This window comes from Meriones unguiculatus, chromosome 1 (genome assembly GCF_030254825.1).
Source record: "Meriones unguiculatus strain TT.TT164.6M chromosome 1, Bangor_MerUng_6.1, whole genome shotgun sequence".
NCBI classification, from domain to species: Eukaryota; Metazoa; Chordata; class Mammalia; order Rodentia; family Muridae; genus Meriones; species Meriones unguiculatus.
Genome location: NC_083349.1, coordinates 185,023,384 through 185,044,026, shown reverse-complemented (window position 1 = coordinate 185,044,026; position 20,643 = coordinate 185,023,384). Strand labels below are relative to the sequence as shown.

General features: G+C 45.6%; 1 protein-coding gene across 28 annotated transcripts in view; it reads left to right on the top strand.

The window, feature by feature from the left end:
- Positions 1-20,643, top strand: part of Ncam1 (neural cell adhesion molecule 1) — a 297,496-nt gene that overhangs the window by 268,174 nt on the left and 8,679 nt on the right. For 12 of the 28 annotated variants that reach the window (XM_060373429.1, XM_060373421.1, XM_060373438.1 and 9 more), the window contains 2 exons: positions 9,172-9,296; positions 11,953-12,130. In XM_060373429.1, the coding sequence (XP_060229412.1) occupies positions 9,172-9,296; positions 11,953-12,130 (303 nt within the window). Of the gene's footprint in view, positions 1-9,171; positions 9,297-11,949; positions 12,131-14,604; positions 16,988-20,643 lie in introns of those variants that run through there. The other 16 variants (XM_060373535.1, XM_060373528.1, XM_060373509.1 and 13 more) reach the window with 2 other exon arrangements.

The window sequence follows — 20,643 nt, the reverse complement described above, 5'->3', positions numbered from 1 at the left end:
GACCCTCCAAGCTGTTCCTCTCTGGCCCGGTGCCCTTCAGTCATCTTCCTCCCCTGTTTGGCCAGGACAAACATGAAATGACTCTCATTAATTAAACACAACCTATTATTCTTTCAGGACTTTTCCCTGATGACCTACAGCTCACTGCCACTGCTTCCCCAAGGATGCTGGGACAATTCTGGAATCTGCAAATATATAACGTGCTTTCTTTTATTTTCTTTTCCTTTAACAGACTCTGAGATTGACCTTGATTGACATCTGGGCCTTGACAGAAATACTCCCTCATTTTTAAAGTGTTCATGCTCGCTGGTGTGGTATTAATACGCAATGTTGCAACCGTATCTAATGCTTACTGGTGTTGTTAACTAAATGCGCTATAAAGTTTGTTATTCTTCTCCGTCTGGGCAGAATGGCTGCCCTCCCAGTGTTTCCTATATAAGCTGCTAATTTAATTTGATTTCTCCTTTTATTTAGTCTGTGATTTTGTTGTTGATTTTTTTCTCCCTGCCCATTGTTTACATCAGTTTTTAATTTTTTTGTATTTTTCATGTGACCTCCTCCACTTTCCTTTCAACCAATCATGTGCGTGCGTATCATGTGACTTTGTCATGTGGCTTGCATGGTGCTGATGATGTCGTCCACGCTGGTGAACAGAAGGTAAAACTCTTTGTTCTGATTAGAGGAATAAACCTGGAACCAGAGCCTGGCACACATTTCTTCCTGTCTCAGATATATTCAGCAAAGCCCTCTGAAAGATTTACTATTGCTATCAAATCACGTCTAGAATTCAGCGGTCCTTGCAACCTTGACATGGCAATTTGATAACTTGACAGCCTTCTGTTTAATATGTTCCCTCAAGAAATCTGGTCATAACCAACTGCCCTCTCAGGAAAGCCACATTAGCCGCAGTACATTGTGGGAACTTGACTTTTTAACAGACATCACAAACATTATTTCCCAGAAAGTCGCTTTGAAAATTAGCCTCGTTGTTTAACTTTATGTTCAGTAGTAGCTCCATAGACCACAATTGCTTGAAAATCAGTTGCAACCCCTGTGGAAATGTTTTGCAACCTTGAAATGCTCCAAAAAGATAGATCCCAGCAAAGATTTCACTCCTGTAAAACCAGAGAGTGCTTCACAGAGTTTGCATAAATGGAGGACTTTCTGAAAAGAAAAATCTGGATTGATAACTGAGGTGTCACTTTTCAAGAGTGGCCCTCCCCCAGGCAGGAGCACAAATCAAGCAAAAGTCACTTGGCAATTAACGGTGACTGGAAGTCTCCGTGTAATCAAGGAGCACATGATTGACCCTTACAGAAAAGGAAATAAAATTATAGCCTGATGAAGCGCATAACGGCTTCAAAATAATTAGTTAATACTGTGCCTGTCACAACCTTGTTAAAGCATTTCTCTCACCATCAAGAGGGAAGGAGGCCTCTGCGCTTGGCTTCCCTCACTAAAATCAGACCTATTCAGAGCCTCCCCTGGGAGTCACAGGCGCTCTGTTCCCTCCTAACTGTAAAGTTTTACTTCACATCACACCCTAAAGACACATACAGGCTGCAGTGATCACGTAGCCAGACTAACACCAATAACCACCTGGTGTGCCTGCCAATGCAAGAGCCTCCTCTCCATCTCACCTCACTTTTGACCTCCCTTCTCTGAGAACTGATTGGGCGACATCCACACAGTCAAAATCTCAATGGCTCTTCTTGCATGGTCTTTTTTCCTGGTCTGTTCTCTGGATCACAATCCCCATGTGTGTTACCCTGTGTAATCTCCTTTCCTTCTCCTTCCATTTACTGAGGACTTGCTCTTTGTAGCTTTGGCAGCATCATAATCCAGTCCCATTTACATCCAGACCGCCGGACTTGTAGAGGGAGTCCCTTATTTTCCCACAATGGGTTGTTTGATATTTCACATGGTGTGTAATAGGAATGTCCCTAAAACAAAGGAACCTTGCAAACCACAGTATTAATTTGACCCATGTTAAAAGTTGATATTGAATCTGTCAGTCTTTGGACAAAGAACACCGAGAATTTAAGATGGCTAAATTTTAAAGATTTTGTAACCCCTCACCCCAAACATAGTGACTTTTACATTTTCCTAAGTTGGCTACCAGCAGGGGCAGACTTCTGTCAGACTCATGGTGACTGCTAAGTGGCTAGTATTCTGGAAAAATAATCCCTGGGACTTTTCTGTGGGATACTAAAGAGTGTCTGAAGTTTGAGTTTGAAGGTTGTTTGTCTTTTAAAACAAGTTTGGCTATTTCAGTGCAATACTGTAACTCAGGATAAAGTAAAGCACAAAGTTGACAACAGAGAAATTTGTTGACAACAGGAGGACTTTCTCCAGGACCTGTAATCAAGGCCAAAAATTTGGTGGCAAAGGTTTCCTCCTAAAAGCACACCTCAGTGCTGATCTTAGCTGTCAATTTAAAGATATAGTCACTGTGAGCCTCGCAGGATTCCGGGCTGCAGTTGGCACTCAGACCCTTTCCTGTCACCTGAAAAGGGTAAGCAGAAGACTTGCAGTTCTGGTGAATGACCAGCAGCAGGACAAACCTTTAACTAAACAGGAAAGAAAGAAGTAAGGAAGGATGGACAGGTTAGAGCAAGTAAAATGGGGCAGGAGAATGAAGATTTGTTAAGGACAGTTCCCCCCTCCTTTTCCTGGTCATTAGGAAGAACCTAAGTGACCTGGGCCTGAGCTCAGATGATTTAAATAAGCTAGGAGTACCTCTCTTGTTAATGGATACATAGGACAGCTAATGAAATGAGGTGTTCTCCAGTCCACCCTCTATCTGTCTCTTCCCACCCAATACTGCCTGGGATGCATTTAACAGGCTCTGGATGCTCCGCCAACCAGCCCAGCACTATTTACTATGTCCCTGTCCCGAAACATTGAATGAAGGAGAAGAGAGTTAAGCCAGGGACTGAATCCCATGCCCCATCATCAAATAGCTTTGATGGAAAAGAGAGGTAAGCTTAAGCACTGCCCCAGGGTAGCAGGAGTGAGTGTGTTGGGGTGAGCTGAACTCGCCACTATGCGGGCTCATGTGTCCCTGTGTGTCTACAGAGCTTGAGGTAGCGCCACAGAGATGACTTCATGGGTCATTGTCCGAGGACTCTGTAAATGGGACTTCCCATTTCCCACCTTCAGCATGAGTGTGACAAGCCTGCTGTGCCCCCTCTGTCACTGTGTTGCATGTCTGAGCATGGCTCCCTTCATACCTGTTCATAATGATCTTTATTTTTTTTTTCTTTAGCTACTGACCCTGACTTGTATTAGGCAATGCTGGTTCTGATGAACTAAATTCTTTAACACCCACTCTTCCTTCTTAGATTGAAAACATCACTAACCACCCCTCCCACACCCTTCTTTATTTTATTTATTTTTTTTACAGCTGTGTGTTTGGAGCCTCGGCCTCTGACAGGTCGACACAGACTTTCTACCAGCCCTTTCTGCGCTAATAGCCTTTGTTCCGAAGGATCTCCCACGCTGGCGGCTCCCAGGGTAGAGAGGTAGCAAAGAAAGGTCCTCAGAGGCGGGGCAGTGGTGGATTGGCAGCCTGAAACCTTCCAGTAGGAACCGGATTCCCTAAGGTCGTCAGTGTGAGGACAGGAGCATGCCAGTAGCCCACTTAAAACCCACGCCAATGCCCGTGGGCTAGTGAGGTTGTGTACCGCCCTCTTGTGGCACAGAGGCAGAGTTCACTGGGTCATAGTTGTCTCTGTCCTAATTTCCTCAGTCTGGATTGGCCCCATAACCACAAGCCAAACCTTCATGGTCATTTCTTTTTTTAGAACAATGAAACAAACATAACTAGTCAATTAATCTGTTGGTGCTTTCATGCCACCCACAAGAAGGGAATCGGTATTTTTGTGGTTCATTCTGTCAGAGTTCATTTGTTACTGTCGAATTTGCATTTTGTGCTGTCATTCAACCCCTGCCTTCTGCCCCCAACACATATTTATAATACCTAAGAGAACTGGGGCCAGACAGGACTTGTCACCAGGTGCCTCAGTGAGCATGGCCCCAAGAAGCTCACGTTATGACCTAAGGAATTGAGACTGGAGAGATGGCTTAGTGGTTAAGAGCACTGGCTGCTCTTGCAAAGGACCTGGGTTCCATTGCCAGTACCCACATGGCAGCTCACAACCATGTGTAATTCCAGGATTAGGGGACTCTAAAACCCATCTTAGGTACCAGGCACCCACTTTTGCAGAATCCCCCGAAACCAGGGATTCGGGTGGCAAAGGTCAGGTCACCTTAGGACAAGCACATCTTTAACCCCAAAGAAAAAGCACACTTGTCCCCAGGGACCTCATTTACGGTGAACAATGCTGAAGACAAATTGTCACCTTTGTCTTTAACAAACTGTGAGCTAAGCTTTGGAAGTATAGAAAATCCAGAGAGGGATCCCCAGAGAAGTGTCAGGGAGAGTTATAAGGACCGAGAGCACACACAGCCTACATCACATTAGAGTCATTCATTTGACATCTCTAGCTAAGAACTACCATTTCAGGAAGGAGAATTAGTGGCCTAATCACTCTAAATCCCGATTCCCCAAGGCAATTTGCTAATCCCCAAAGGACCTGTCAATACTGTTCCTTGAATGGAACCCATAATGTGTCTGAGCTGGAGACATGAAATGGGCTTCCCATGTGAATAGGGAAATCATTTATTCTGGACTTTTATATAGAGGCATATAATAAAAAAAAAAAAAAAAAAAGATATGCCCAAAGTTAAATTTGCTGGTAAGAAATAACTAAGCAAAGGAGCTGGGATAAACAAAATGAGTAGTGGTTTTAATTCAAAACAATGTTATTTGAGAGTAAAAATGCAAGATTTCAATATCAAGTACAGATCCATCCTGAGTAGAGCTGAGAATGCAGACCCCAGTGCAGGCCTGGATGAAAGAGAAGATAGAGTGATCGAGGGCTGGAATGCTGACTCTGACCCACGTTAGTGCCAGCACCCACACTGGGCAGCTCACAACCACCTGTAACTCCGGCTCCAGAGGATCTGGCACCCCCCTCTGACCTCTGTGGGCACCTATGTACACTTATGTGCGCTTATCTACGCAAACATACATACATGCATTGTTAAAAACAAACATTTAAAATGCGTGAACAAAGAACAGAGATGGAGCCCGTGACGGGTAGTCGGGCCCCTTGGTCTTTCATGTGCAGCATGCTGGTGCAGCATCCGGAAGCGTTGGGCTTCCCGGAGTGGAACAGCAAGTCTTGTTCTCCTTTCAGAGTTCACAGAATCTTCCCCAAGCCCCAGGCTTGCTATGATTTTTGTTGTAAAATCTTTTCCACCTCCAGGCCCCTGCTGAGGAGAGGAAAGGTATGAGCAGGCTCAGATTTAAGGAAGGACTCAGAACCTCAGTTAATTCCAAAGAAAGAACCTGTAATCTCCATGGCCGGAAATAAACGTTTCAATTTTGGTTTCTCAGAGGGCACTCATAGGCCTGCCCATGGTGTATCCAACAGTACTCGGCCTTTTTCATACTATTTTTGCCTTGCATGCATGACTTATGTTCTGCTGGAAAATATCAGAACTATCCAGAATTTCATATTTGTTATTGTCAAGGTTTATTTTTAAAGTAACACTGTGTTCAGCTTCAACATAAAATATTTGTGGGGAAAAACATTGAATCCTAGATGAAGCTAAATTCAAAGGGTATAATTAACCCCAGGGGTCTTCTTAAAGCAACATGCCTATTGCTGATGAATGGCAAGCCAACATTTACAAATAATTACAATATTGGTTTTTACTGAAATTGCCCGTAATGATTTCAATCACAGCAGCTTCCACCTCAGAACCTTGGGACCCCCTAAATCATCTCCTCTGCTAATGTGTTCAATTAAGCAGTGTGCCTCTTTAATGATGAGGTCCCATTGCCTCTGCAGTGTCCCCTTCCTCTTCAAGCCTGGCTTCGTGCAGAGAGGACAGTTTTATTAGCCCCATTCCTAATCTACAAAAAAAGAAAAAGAAAAGAAAAGAAAAAAAAAACAGACAGTGAGCATTCAAAGGTGCCTAAGAGAACTGATTGAACAATTGCTCTGCCCCAATCTTGATATACTTAGAAAGGTTTATAGGACCACCAAATTGGTCCCAAGTTCTGTCTTAGCTGAAAATGGTCTTCCTTCAGGCATGCTGTCCCAGGAAAGGTTATTCTACTGCCTAAGGACCACACTATCTTTTTTTAATGATCATAACTATATTTTGTTTTCATTTTGCTAAAAAAAAATTTATTCATCTTTGAGATATCATTGCCTGATAGATAACCTGGAGCACTCAATACAGCATTATTAATCATAGATAAATTAATCATAGATTAATCATAGATAAAGCTTTCTAAATGATAACCTAAATACTACATGATATAAAATGCTCTGATCTCCAAGAGAAAATAAATATGTATCAGAGTAACCTTGTCAGATAGAATGATAGCTAATTCTCTTCTGGGTTTGGAAAATGTTAGAGCTGTGGTTACAGAGTTTAGGGGTTGTTTTGAGATTCTAATTATATACATATAAGTTTCTGAAACAAATTTAGAGATAAGAAACTACCTTCAATAGGGCTTCTGGGGTCTTAAGGGACTACTGGAAGAGCTGTCTGTTCATCCACATGCCTTTAAAGAGACTTGGAACTCTCTTTCCAAAGACAAGATTTTTTTTTTAAAGAAAATTTTGCAAAATTGTAAAGCAAGAAGTTGACAACTGTGTGTTTTATTGTGATCTTAGGGTGTGTCTCCTGGAAAAAAAAAAGCTAGCTAAGGGTCAGTTATTGTGTCTTCCACCCTCATGGTGTTGTGAGGAGGACTAGTCAGGAAAGAGTTGGTAATCCCCCTAAATCCACCTATGTGTGGACGGCAGAGGTGCAAGGGGCCTTACATTTGATCCTGTGCCCCTTTCTGCAAGTATGGAGACACAGCAAGGCAAAGCAATATAGATGATGTTTCATACTTTCCATGAATAAGAGTTCAGAGGACATGTTTAAGGTCTTGAGACTGTGGGTATGCTTTGAATGTTCCATTTTGGAAGGAAATAGTGAGGAGGGTTCAATGAAGCAGCTGGATGGACTCCCTTCCATCTCACTCTAAGAAGGCCTCAGGCAAAGCCTCTGGTCTTCAGCTTCCTGGTGAATCCCCTCCTTCCTCAGGGAACATCCACCACAGTTCATGTTGTGATTCTCAGTGCAGAAATCTATGCCATTCCCACTCAGTCCTAGCCACCAACCATCTCAGTTAGCCTAGGATTAAGGATATTCCTGGGATATTGAACTTTCAGTGCTAAAACCTGTGATGTTTGAGGAACCCTGGGATGAGTTGGTCTCCTTAATGCTGTCAGAGAATAAAACCGCTTGAGTTCTTTCATGGCTCCTTCAGTGCTGCTGTACTTAGCACTGTGGAATCTACCCAGAAGCTTTGCCTTATTCTAAACTAAACTCTGCTTTGAGTCCCACTGGACATTTATAATAGTGTAGACACAACTGACTTACTGCCTAAGATGATAGAAAAGCCCAAAGGAATTTGAAAAGCCTAGAGAGTTTGACATATCCAAACTAGATCTAAATGGTTTCCTCTAAATAACTAAGGATAGTGGCTACATTCTAGCTCAAAAATCAGGACAAGTATTTTTCTAAAATATTTATCTTTGCATTCTGTTTTTTGAGTTTCTTAAATTCCCAACCATAGAACAGATACCAAGCCTGACTTTTTCTAAATACCATCAAGATTATGAGCCCTCCCTGTCACCGTATACATTCACCCCCATTTCTTCTAGTTCTCAAAGCATACCTGAGCAAACATCTCACCAAGGGATCCTTAGACAGCAGGAGTCTGAGTCTCTAACCAGCTCCAGCTGATGTGCATGCTATGTCTCAGGGGATGCCTCGGAGGGCTCTGAGTAGTTTGTTCTCTCTGCTTCCACCTTCAAATCCAAGGGAGGGTCCCAACAGCTGAACAAGGAGACCAGGCTAAACTCCAACTTTCCCAGCAGCATTCCTTGTATGGCTAGGGCTGCATACAGGTAATTAGCTTCTTTCTCTAGTAGCGAGACCCTCCCTGGCTCTCCCATCACAGCCCCATTTTTTTTTTTAACAGTAACCTGCTTAGAAAATAACCTACAGCCTCCCTGAAAGATCAGGAAATAGATTAGAGAGTCTGGTCCTATCTGAAAGTCCTGGTTGCTCACAAGTATGGAGTTTTAATTTCAACCCTATATTACACTTCCTCATCTGCTCATCCAGCGTACGTGGGCAGCGTCTCATACAGTAAACCAGCACACACTACAGAATGATCCTGGCCCTGTCTGTTCATCACACACAGGTTCATCTTCCTTCTCCCACTTAGATTCACAATGCTACCATCTGAGTGAGCATTTAAACTCCGAATAAAGAGAGAAACAAGAAACTTTTTATCTTTCTTATTGTAAAATGCTAAAGCCATTTCACCCCCTCTCCTCTCACAAAGAAAAGGACTGCAATGATTGTTGCTTTAATACCTTAAAAAGCCAGAGATTATCTCTCACTCGACTGAGCCATAAATGTAGTTACAGTCACAGTCACAGGAAACTTGCCTATGGCAATTTGTGTTGTATTTAGCCACAATTGGAAACGTATTTTTAAGTGATCCTAAGCAATAAAATTTAATTCATGCAAAGCTAGTTGCAAAAACACAGCACTATTCACTCCCATCAGTGACCAAGCCCTCGGGACTAGCTTGAGTTATGATGTACCCAGGGATAAAAGCACAGGGCTGTTCTGAAAAGCAATTCTATGTTTTTAAATTTCCTACTCAGACCTGCTTACATTTGCCCATATTTAAGGCACTCTGTCAAGATATGTCAGGTTTCTAGAAATCAAACCTGCAGAGTTGGAGGAAGAAATATGAGTACCGGAGAGAGAGATGGAAAGAAAAAGAACTGTGCTCATAGGGAGTGTTTTCAAGAACATTCCCACCAAGCACCCTCAGCTAAGACTGAATGAGGCAGCCAGGTGGGGTTCAGAGCTCTAAACTCACTGCTTCTTAACCATTTGAATTTCTGAAAGAGCAAGAAAAGTACCCAGCCCCACCGCATCACTCCATCCCATTTTGATGGGCCCATGTACCATTCTATGGACCTGGGTTTCATGTAAATGTACTGGCTATTTCAGGGGAACCCAGTGCACCCAAGCTGGAAGGGCAGATGGGAGAGGACGGGAACTCCATCAAGGTGAACCTGATCAAGCAGGATGACGGAGGCTCCCCCATCAGACATTATCTGGTCAAGTACCGAGCGGTGAGTAGCTTCCATCTTCTGTCCACTCCCCAACCCCCGCCCCAACACACACCCTAAGACCCTGATACCTGCCTTGTTGATCCAAGAACTCAAGAATCCAGGGTGAGGTGAGGCTAGGACAGGGTGCTACTGTGCGTCTTGCAGAAGACTCTTGCAGAAGAGCAACAACAGCCGGTAACTGACAGTCTCACACTGTCGGTAGGGGTGAGGCTGAGTATGGAGCTGAGAGACCTAGACTCTCACATGACTTACTTCAAGATCCTAAGCTGGATCCCTTGCCTGGTCTCCTTGGCACCCTGGCCGGTGTAACTGCTGACAATGAGCCTGTCCAAGCTTCCCCTCTGGCTCACTCACTACCTACCTGAGATCGCAACTATTCCTTCTTTCATCACCAACCCCAAACTGAAAATCACTCCTTTTCCAGTTTCAGAAGGACATTTGGCAAGCAACTGCCTGGGGCGAGGGCAGTCTCTGGGCACTGGGAAAAACCCATTACTAGGATTTCTTAGTAGTTGGAGATCGTGAACCAGAGAGCAGCTTGCTTTCTCCAGGAGGCTTTTTCCAGGAAGTTTGCTCATCCTCTGCCTCCCTGGGAATAGCTCCAATGGAAATGGGACCAGCCCAGAGCCTTACAGGCAAACACACCTTGCAGCTTGGGGACAGACCTTTATTTACTCATTTCTCCCATCTGAGTCTCAAAAAAAAAATCATATATGAGCTGTCATAGTAGAGAAGTTTCCTTAAGGGCCAGTGCAGAGGTGCTACCATATGGGAGGCCCTGTGGTTTCCTTACTGCAGGAAAGGATACTGGGACTTGCCAGGTGGCTCTAAATAACCTACTTGGATCAGGTGGAGTAGGAGTAGCCTAGTTGGACTAGGGTAGAATACCTCTGGCTGTTATGAACCAGGATGACATCAAATTCCAGCTTTGACATTTGCCAGCATGTCCTTTGCAAAATGGGAATCAAATAACTTATGTCAGATTAGTTACAATATAGGCAAAGATTCCAAAATGTTCTGGACACTTTGAAACCCCTTCAAATGGTAACCAGGATGTGGGGCCTAGGTGGAAATCTCTCCCGTAGGGAGGCAATCTCCATGCGTGCTTGCCTGAACTGTCACTGCAGCTGTGTTTAACAGACAGAGAAATAAAATGCTGAACTATTTTAGATTCCAGTGACTTTAAGCATTCTCTTTCACTTTGAAGCTTAATGTTTGCTAAATGCAATCACATATTATTAATATGTATTACATAGCATAAAGTTTGCTTTCCTGTGTGTTTGCCTTATCGTCTGGTTGTCCCTTTTGTAATGATGTTTGCCAAGGAAGACAGAGAAGGAAGAGCAAAGAGAGACAGCTCAGCTTCTTTGTTTTAAATGAAAGCAGCACCATAGCAACACCTGCAAAGCTAACTTTATAGAGCATAGCCCAGGCTTCCTGGCTCGATTACAGGACACAAAAATTCCCTCTGAGCATTCTCCTACAACATTCACAGCCTCGGGATGAGCACCTCCATGTTCCTCCAGCCCCAGGCCAGGATCTGTCATGGTCACTGGACCATCTCTTACCTGACACATTGCCTTGTTTAGACGCCCACCCCCATTCACTAAACATTTGTTAAACCTGCCTGGGTGCCCAGCTTGTACCTGAAGCATATCTGGCTTTTGAAAAGGCCGGAGACTGTGAAGTGACAGGCTTTGCCACTAGAAAACCATCTGAAAACGTCTCAGGGTGACTGGAGGCCTCTCCCACACTGTTCTGTGATGGCTTTGGAAACTCACCTCCAGTACAAACTCATTGGCAAACATGGCTGACAGAGGGAAGGTTGGGTGAGAAACGGGGAAGCTCCAGAATTTTGCATCTCCCCCTACATCTTGGCCAGTGTTTGCTAAGCACAGTGGGATTCTGCATGCGGGCCCCATGGACATCCCAGTTTTGGATCTCACATAGTCAGCCACGGGTAAGCCAGGCAACACTGCAGAATATAGAAAACCGCAGTCCAGCTCAGCACACGCCTTCCTGGCTGGGCTCCCTGTTATGAAAGAGGAAATGCCGTCTGGAGCTTGAACAGGGTGAGATCCAACCTTGAGTGCAGGGGGACTTTGTGAAGTCACCTGATCTTTTGCTCGTGTCCCTGCCAGTAGATTTAGTAAGAGCCTGAAGTGATGCCCTGCAGGTTCCGTATATAGGGATGTAATGAGAAACAGGGTAGGTAGCCTTCAGTGCACAGCCTGGCCAGCAGAAGGCCCTCAGTAAAAGTGGAATCTGTGCAGCATTCACCTGTCAGGATGTGGCCAGCATTTTGAAATACAAGAAACATTTGTTCTACCTCCTCTAAGAAGCCTGTATGCCCTGTACCCTGCATACAGGGTATGGAGAGAGAATAAGTGAGGGCCAGTGTTTCAGCCCCTGTCAGTCCTGAAGTTGGAGAGATAGTCGAGTCAGAGCCATGCCACACTGCCGTTTGCTGCTGCTGGTGCTGGCAAGCATACTAGGTGGTTCCCCCAATATGGAAAATCCACATCAGTTCCCATTTTTTTACATTTCACACCATGCTCTCAATTTCCCCGAGTCTGTGTCTCCTAGCTGCTCTCCCCAACATTCTCACTGAAGCTCCCTGGTATCTTCTGTCCTTCCTGCCAATTGTTCCCAGAAGCTCGCCTCCGAGTGGAAACCGGAAATCAGGCTCCCATCCGGCAGTGACCACGTCATGCTCAAGTCCCTGGACTGGAATGCCGAGTATGAAGTATATGTGGTAGCTGAGAATCAGCAAGGAAAATCCAAGGCAGCTCATTTTGTGTTCAGGACCTCAGCCCAGCCCACAGCTATCCCAGGTACAACCATGTCTGTTTTCTGCCTCCCCCCCCTACCCCCCGCTTGGAATTAATGCACACAAGCCACGCCTCCTAATGCGCCTGAACAACCCTGACAACTTGCTTGCTTACAGCCATCCTCATGACTGGTTGCTCATGCCAAGCTTAGTTTTGCCTTATCCCCGTCTGTGCAATGGGTTGACATGTACCAGACCCCAGGAGAGTTTTACCAAGCATCCTGGGGAAAAGGTCCTGTCTCACTTGGCCTTGAAAGGTCAAAGCTAACCAGTCTATGGGACTCCCTCAGATGGGAAATGCCCCAAATTTTGCCTTGCCTTAGATGCTGGTTGAACAAGGATCCTTGATGAGACTTTCCCTGCCATCTGCATTCCGTACTAGGACAACATAACTGGCTTTACGCTGTTTTTATGTGACCCTTGCTTTAGCTGTACAACCATGGTCTATATCTCTTCTCTCTGGTGGCCCCAAGAGAAGGAGTAGATGGCGCCCAGTTAGCTATAAGCTTATCTGTGAAGGGCCTCTGCTGTGCTAGAGACAAACTGAAGCTCTCGGGATGTAGCAAGTGGAAAACATAGATACTGAGATACACCATCAAAGAAAGGGCAGCCAGTCTGCTAGACCATGGTAGCAGCAGTGCTCCGAGGACATGCAGATTTGTCTCTAGGATCCAGGACCAACTCAAGTGTGGGAATAAAGTGAGAGCTGTGATTTCTGGCCCATATGCCTCTCACAGTCCCTTTAATTAGGCAAATGCCTCAGCATTCTTCAGCCATCACTTCGCCTTTCCAGAGCCAGCCAACGGCCAACCACAGGCAGGAGAGATGGTCATAGACCATACAGGTGCAGCCTTTTGAAGAGTCCTCCCCATCCCCGTGCTCACCTATGTTCAGGTGTGATAGGAAGACAGCCTGGGGGCAGGTCCCTCTTGCCTGCCCTGTCTGGGGAGCTTGCTTAGCTGCTGACCTCAATTGTCAACCTTGTTCCTTCTGGGAAAGTCAGGCCAGAAAGGGGACAGGCAGCCTGCCCTGTAGGGTTATATGTGCCAAAGTGGGTAGCAACAGATCAAGAGCTTTGTGTGTGGTTCTCTACGGTTGAGTGTGAGTGTGTGTGTGTGAGTCGGGGGTGTGGGTTTTGTATGGGACCTCCAGCCAGTTGGCAGGTGAGTTTTGAGCTGTAGATTAGAAGTGTCAATTGGTTGATTGTACTTTGGAAAGGCCTTTCTGGCTCAGGCTAGGGTCCTGTGTCTCTACATGAACTGGAAGAAAGTCCTTGCATGTGGCTACAGGAAGTTGCCCTCATTGTGGCACAATAGGATGTCCAAATGGAGGTATTTCCTTCCTTTCCTCTGTCTCTCCTTTCTTGTGTTCTTTGGTTACTTTTCCCTTAAAAATTGAGAGTGTGACGTACATGCATGATCAGATCCATGCTTTTGAGTCCCTTAGAATTCAGGGAGTAATGAGGCTTATGTTAAACCCTTTGCAACAGGCCATAAGCTGGTTCTTCTCCAGAGTGAGACTTGATTAGCAGCATGCTTGGGCGTGCTGTGCTTCCAAGCTGGGGACTGCTAGCAACTTTACCTTCTAGGTTTTCAGTGTTAGAGAGAAAAACGCTAAGGAGCGCTCGAACTTCAGAGGCTTTGCAGAATATCACCCAGGCTCTCACTAGAACTAGACAGGGTTAGGAGGACTTGCCTTTTCCACAGTGATTGTGTGCCTGCTGTCCAAGTGCTAAAGAGACATGCCTCTGGTTGGACCATCCTAGCCATTTTATTGGAATTTAAGAACGAATCCTCTTTGCATTACAAGATGTACATTTGTGGTCAAATTCTGTGGTGGGCAGGGCAGTGGAAGGTGAGCTGTTCAACACCCTTATGCCTGCATGACAGTTGGGCTTGCGCAATAGAAAGACAGGTCTGCTTCAGCATTCCAAACTCCCCGTTCTGACCATAGTGCAGCCCTTCCCTGCATCTCAGCCCCCATAGCCAAAAACCTAGACACAGAAGAACACACTCGTTGCCTGCTCCTAAGAGGCTTCGTCCTAGCAAGAGGTAACACTCTCCTGCTCTGACCTTGCTGTTCTACTGCGGAGGCTCCTGTTCTCTCACTTTAATTTCATTTGCTCGCTGGCCCCAGCCCCCGAATTAACCTGCTGTGCTGCTTCTGGCATTGCTGAGCTGCTGACCTGGCCTATGATGTTGTTAGAGCACTGAACTCCTCTAACTTTTGTCAGCCTAACTTACTAAGTTGAATTAACCTTGGATTCTTGTTTTTTCTATATTTGACCTATTTTTCCTTTCTTTTTTTATCTATTTTTTTTCCTGTTTCTGTCTCTGCCTTCTCTTTCCTCCCCTTCCCACACCCTCCCTGTGTCCGTCGTCACACTTGTCACCTTGGACGTCACTGGGACATCCCCACTGCCACATTTATGTCTCAACAACCACCTTTCCTCTGGGACCCATTGCTTGACATCTGCAGCCACCTTGGGAGGAAGTTCCACCTCCTACACTTTGGTCTCTTTGCTTTTCTCTGCGGTGACTCTTCTTTTGCTCTGTTAGGAACTTGAACACAACACACAGACACACACACACACACATACACACAAATTATATTTGCTTAAAATCTCAGTTCCAATGAAAAGGATCAGTTGTCCCTCTTTGAAAGAACCTCACAGGACCATGTGCCCAGCCACAGCCACTGAGCACATGTTCTGTGTGAACAAGAAAGGCCTTGGTGTTTGGAAACAGATTCACCTCGAGATTTTGTCATTCAGTGATACTTCTCTGTCACTTCTTATGGAGTCTGTCCCCTTTTTAACAACAGTTAAAAAAAAGAAAAGAATTGAGAAATCTTTCTTCTGATACTATTTTTTAAAAACAACATTATGCAAGGTTCATGGAGACATTTCTACTCCCTGATACTTGTGTTTTTCTTGCTGTTCATACCTAAAATGCAGCAGAGGGAAAACTCTAGCCTTCTAAAGCTTGGTTCCAATTGGTAAGGTCGCCATGTGTGCCCCTTATCCTAACACTGTGCCCGCCGCCGCCTTTCAATAGGTAGTTAGCTTCACCTGCATTTAAGTATTTAAGTGCCCATGTTGAAAGAGCCACACATGGTGAGTCACCTAAGCACTCTGCTGACCTGATAGGCAAACTAAGTCCCCTGTTGCCCACGAAGTGAGAAAAGGTGAAAATCGTCTCTTTTCCTGGAGCTGATGAACATTCTGGAAGGTGCTTTACCGCTGGTATCAGTCTCAACACCTTCTGCTGTCTCTGTGAAGAAGGCCAAACTGTGATGTGCCCAATAGGAAAGGGCTTTGGTGTCTGGCTCCCAACAGAGCTAAGTCTTGCGCGGCCCAGTGGGAGGCTTCCTTCAGATGAGCACTGAACCTCCAGGCTTTGGTGGCTGTGTTCCAGCCGTGACCTATATCATCACCAAACAAGCACAGTACGCTTGGCAGTTTTGAAGCATCCACTGTGAGTCAGCCAAACACCCCCCACACACACACACACCTTCCCCCTACATGCTCCAAAGAGCACAAGCAAAGGGACTGCAGGACACACTCCTCCCTCACAGTGCTAATAAGTCAGCCAGCTTGCCTGTCAGCACTTCCAAAATGCTCCACCTTCCATAACGGTCTCCAACACACTTTAAAAACTCTTATGATAAAGCCAGGAACTCCCGCTGCTGTTGGGCAGTTCACCGGGAACAGGAGGTGGGTGTGTCACAGTCGGATGCATGAGACCCGAGGCTGAAACCCACTCAATAGTATCAGCCTGTGAACTTTGAGATGGACCTTCTAATGCATAAAAAGCTCCCCCCTCCCCTCTCATGGCACCTGTCACTCTACCTATCTCATCTCCAACCATCTCCACAGAAGTTTAATTTATGTTCTTTTTGGTTCTTTACCTATTTTGTTTCTGCTTTTTTTTTTTAAATGCTCAAAGACTAGTCTTTCCCTTTGGGAATACAAATGACCCTGAGTTGTGGTCTGCAGGCAGAGCCAACTGTGTTGCCACCTATGAGGGTCCCCAAGTGTTCAGCACAGAGGATCCACACTGCTCAGCAGCTAAAACTGACAGTGCCTCTCGCTCAGATATGAACCTCTGCTCAGGACCCTTGGCCTCTTCCCACCAGCTCAGTGAAGCAAGACAGCCCTTGGGCACGAGGGCAGTATAACAGAGAAAAGAACGTGATATAAGCGTCACATGTCAGTTAAGGAAAGCAACAGGGAGGGCAAAGAGGTCCCACCATTGTCCTCTTCCGATGGCCCTGGTTAGATGTCACATGCATTCACTCCAAGGGAACTTGCTGAGAGAGTCTGTCTTCCTCTGCCCCATCACCGACCCACTCACAGGGAAGGGACAGTGTCAATGTTTCTAAAGGGACCTTGGGAGATCCAACCTAAATGTCCAGAGCCGTAGCACAGTCCTGTGCTCTTAATAGACCCGGGGCCCAGCTGGAAAACCTTTGAGTGTATTCCAGCCAGCATGTGACTTGTAATGGTGTGCCCTACCAGTGACAGCTTTATTGTGCACTAGACCCTGCCAGACACTGGGGCCCTCCGTGAAGGCTGTGGCTCCTGGACCAGCCAGGAGTCTTTAAGAAAGCAACCCCCCAAGTATCCCCAGGGGAGTGAGCTCATCCCCACCTCTGCACTGTGTATCAGTACAGGCCAGACCATACACCGTGTATCTGCTATAAGGGTTCTCTGCTCGTTTTTGGAATATTTATACAGCAGGTTCCGATCATGTTTTTCTACTAATAAGAATGCTAATGTCATTGTGTAGATAATCAGCAAGACTTTATGAAGTTTACACTTTTGCATTATTAAAGGATATAACAGTTCATGTAAACTCAACAGTGTGTTTTGATTTTCTTTGATTTTTGTGTCCAACACAAGTGTCAAAAACCTTCTCCCTCCACATGGTGTATGCTTTGTAACTGCTTACCAGGAGAGATATTTAAATTGGCCCCTACTCTTGGTGAGAAGGAGAATTCTAGTCAAAGGCATTTCCTCGTGAAAATCATTTTGCCTTTCTAAATGATCTTGAGGGTGTCAGGATCTGGGCTGCCTGGGAGTCCCTAGCAGACAACGGGAGAGGAATGAGCCTTTGCAGAAATGGGGAGGCAGTCACTCTGAAGACCAGATGAGGGTGGCATGTTCCACCAGCTGCAGAGCTACATGCATATATACAAGCATGCACACGTACTCACAAATATCTCCTGATACATAGAAACTGACAAAAGCTTCTGTTGACATGCTGCATTTTGTGCACAGCCAGCTCCAGGAAGGAGCAGGCAGACATACAGGGGTATATAAGGAACCTAACTCACAAGTTCAACCAATTTGGAGGTTTGACAGTCATAATGGTGCCAGGACTTCTGCACCATTGACTCAGACGCAGCTGGGCACCTGGAAAATATGAGATCCATCTAAAGGTATAAGAAAGCAAATATATGTGAGTTCCTGCATTGAATGCCAAGCTCTCAAACCAGGAACCACAGAAGAGAGACAGTCTCAGCCAGGCACTGCTTGGGGCAGTTTTTGCCTAGAGAGATGTTGGAAAGCTGCTCCAAGAAGCCCTCTTTATGTGCAAGGCACTTAGTTGTGTTTTCAGTATACAAAACCAACCCAAACTGGATTGAATATGTTGCTGAATTTCTAAATGAGTCAATGAGTCACCCCTTCAGTGCCCTTCGGCATCTGAAGGGGTTTTTTTGTTTTGTTTTGCTGTGGTTTGATTTGTTTTGTTTTGTTTTGTTTTTTGTTGTGTGTTTTTTGTTTGTTTGTTTGTTTTGCTTTTGCTTTTATGACCTGTTCAATAAGATGAGGATCTAGACCTTGTCCCACTAGTTTTCCTGGACTAAACTACCCTGGAACACCCACAAGGATGTGACTGTCTCCTGAGTCCAGTGCTCTTTAATTTGTACAAAGCTTCCTCTTGTTTCCATCCCTCCGTCAAGGCCACCATCATCCCCTCCAACTTCAGGAGTACTCACTTGCTGTAGAAGAATCAGTCACTGGAAGTGGTGGGCTGGTAGCCCCTTCATTCAGGGAAGAGTCTTTGTTTTCTCTCTCTCTCTCTCTTTCTCTCTCTCTCTCTCTCTGCCTTTCTCTATGCATCTACATCAGACCATGTCTGAGACACAAAGTAGATGGTGACCCCTTTGGTGCTGTATCCTGGAATCAGGCATGAGCCACTGGGGTTGAGGACAGGGAAGACCTAGGAATGACGGACCTCACGTAACCCAGTTTTTGACCCTCATCCCCCCAGTTATTCCAGTTCTAGAATGAAGAACCCCATATGCTAAGTATATAAGAAGCCACCCAGGAACCCTACTACAGATGGAGAATTGCTGTTTAGTGTTAAAGGGCATTTTTTTAATTAAAAAGTAAAAATTGCAAAGATCAATAACTAAAGATGGGGACTACCAGCATTTCAGTCTTATAGAAAAAAAAATCCCTCCTAATACACACTGTGGAGGCTGGCATCTTGGAAACAGTATCATGGGTGGAGCTCTGTACAGCTCTAATTTGAAATGAGGTATTTGTGGTTGAAAAGAGATTTGTAGACCATCTCCAACTCAAGGCCTCGTTCACAGGATTATGACATCTCTACCAAGAGCTTTTCTTATCTCTCCTTGATGCTTCCAGAAACAGGGAGCTTACAAGAAACACAGCTCCCAAGACAGCTTGCTCTGTTTGACTTCCTATGTTTGCCAGTCCTTCCTGTGGGGCTGTCGTCTGTCCCACCCCCTACCCTACCTCCTTAGTAACATCTACTGATGCTGTAAAGAAATCAGGTCCTTTATCCTTCTTGTAACACACAATTAAATTTTTGGAGTGATGTTTTCATCTCCAGGCTGAAGACTCACCCAACAAATATCCTGTGAGCCTTTGTCTTAAGTCATGGTCACCCTAGCCGCTGGGGAGATGGAGGAGAGAGTAGGCACCTGCTGGAGTGCTCCAGAGAAGCCATGCAGAGAGAGTATGCATATAAATACCCAGGGGAAAAAGTGGGTACAGATGGCGGCAAGAAGAGAATAGAGCAGAGTGCCTTGGTAGATAAACAAAACAAGGTAGATCTCCGTGAAGGTAGCACAAGACCTGAGGCCTGTTAAACAACATACCTACACAGTCAGCCAGTCCTGAGGAGATGACAGGCAGGCATGTTCCTCAGGCAGCAAGCAGACCGGCCTGGGCTGGGACACATTCCTGAAGGTCAGACCCTGCTTTACAAGGGTCACTGGGGGGTGGGGGGAGCTACATGGAGAGTACACATGTGAGACCAGATAGGCCGAGAAAGGCTTCGATCGTTCTGTCAAATGAGAGGGAGACCACGGATCCACTTTTTTGCTTATGTCGCATTACAGTCTACACCCTTGGACACCTCCCTTCAAATGTGCTCAGAACCAGTGAAGCTTCCGGCTGATTCTGCTGGGCCCAGAGCAAACACCATCCAGCTTCTCATGCTCAGACATGCTTTTCCATGTTCTGTTTTTCTCTTTTTGAAAAGATAAGTTAGAGACAGGGCTCTGGAGTCAAGAGATGAGCAGCCACCTAGGACTGTATTTATGTATCGAGTTCAGGATAAAAACCATTGCTGTTGACCCAGGCAATGGTAGCTCGTGCCTGTAATCAGAATACTCAAGAGGCTGAGGCAGCAAGGTTCTCATAAATGTGAGGCTAGACCAAGCTTCGGAGCAAGGCCCAGACCAGCCTGGGCTACAGAGAAATAACACTTGCTCTCAAGAAACTTTTTAAGTGTGCCACTAAGTGTGAAAATTCATAGGTAACCCCCCCCCCAAAAAAAAAGCTACTTAGCTCTTTCCTCATGAAATGGGCACTTGACACCTATCAGGTGTCAGAAGTTTGAGGTCAAGATGACTTTCTTATGCAAGGAAATCCCTTGGGATCATAAAGATCAAGGCGATCAGGGCATCTTCTTTTCCTTCACATGAGTGAGGAAAACAGGGAAGTTCTCAAGCAGGCACTGGAAGAACAAGCCCCTCTAACTGAGGGCTGAGGCCAGGGACTGCTTTCCCGATGCCAAAGCCCACATACCTGGTACCTAGTGTCCTTTACTCATCTTGGGCCTTCTCAGAGACACCTGCTGGAGTATGAAGGATTAGAAAAGTGAAGGATTAGAAAGGACCAGCCCAAAGTCCCGAGGAACAAAGAATGGGAAGCAAGTCAAGATGCCAAAGAATGAAAACATTTCTGAACCTGAGGTCTCCTCTAGCTCAGGCCCTAGGGCCCCGTGAGGCATGGTACGAGCACTCTCCTCTGGCATTCTGGGCTAGAGCCGAAGTTTGTAATTAGGAACAGTGGAACGCTACGACCCCTAGAGAAGCACTACAGTAGCTGGACAAGGCATCCTGGTATAGAACACAGCCTACGCAAGGAACAGAGAGTGGAAGCAGGTGTGGTGGCACACACCTGGAAACTCAGCTCCCAGGAAGTACAGGCAGTGAGATCCCGTCACAAATATCCAACATTATTAGAAGAAATAC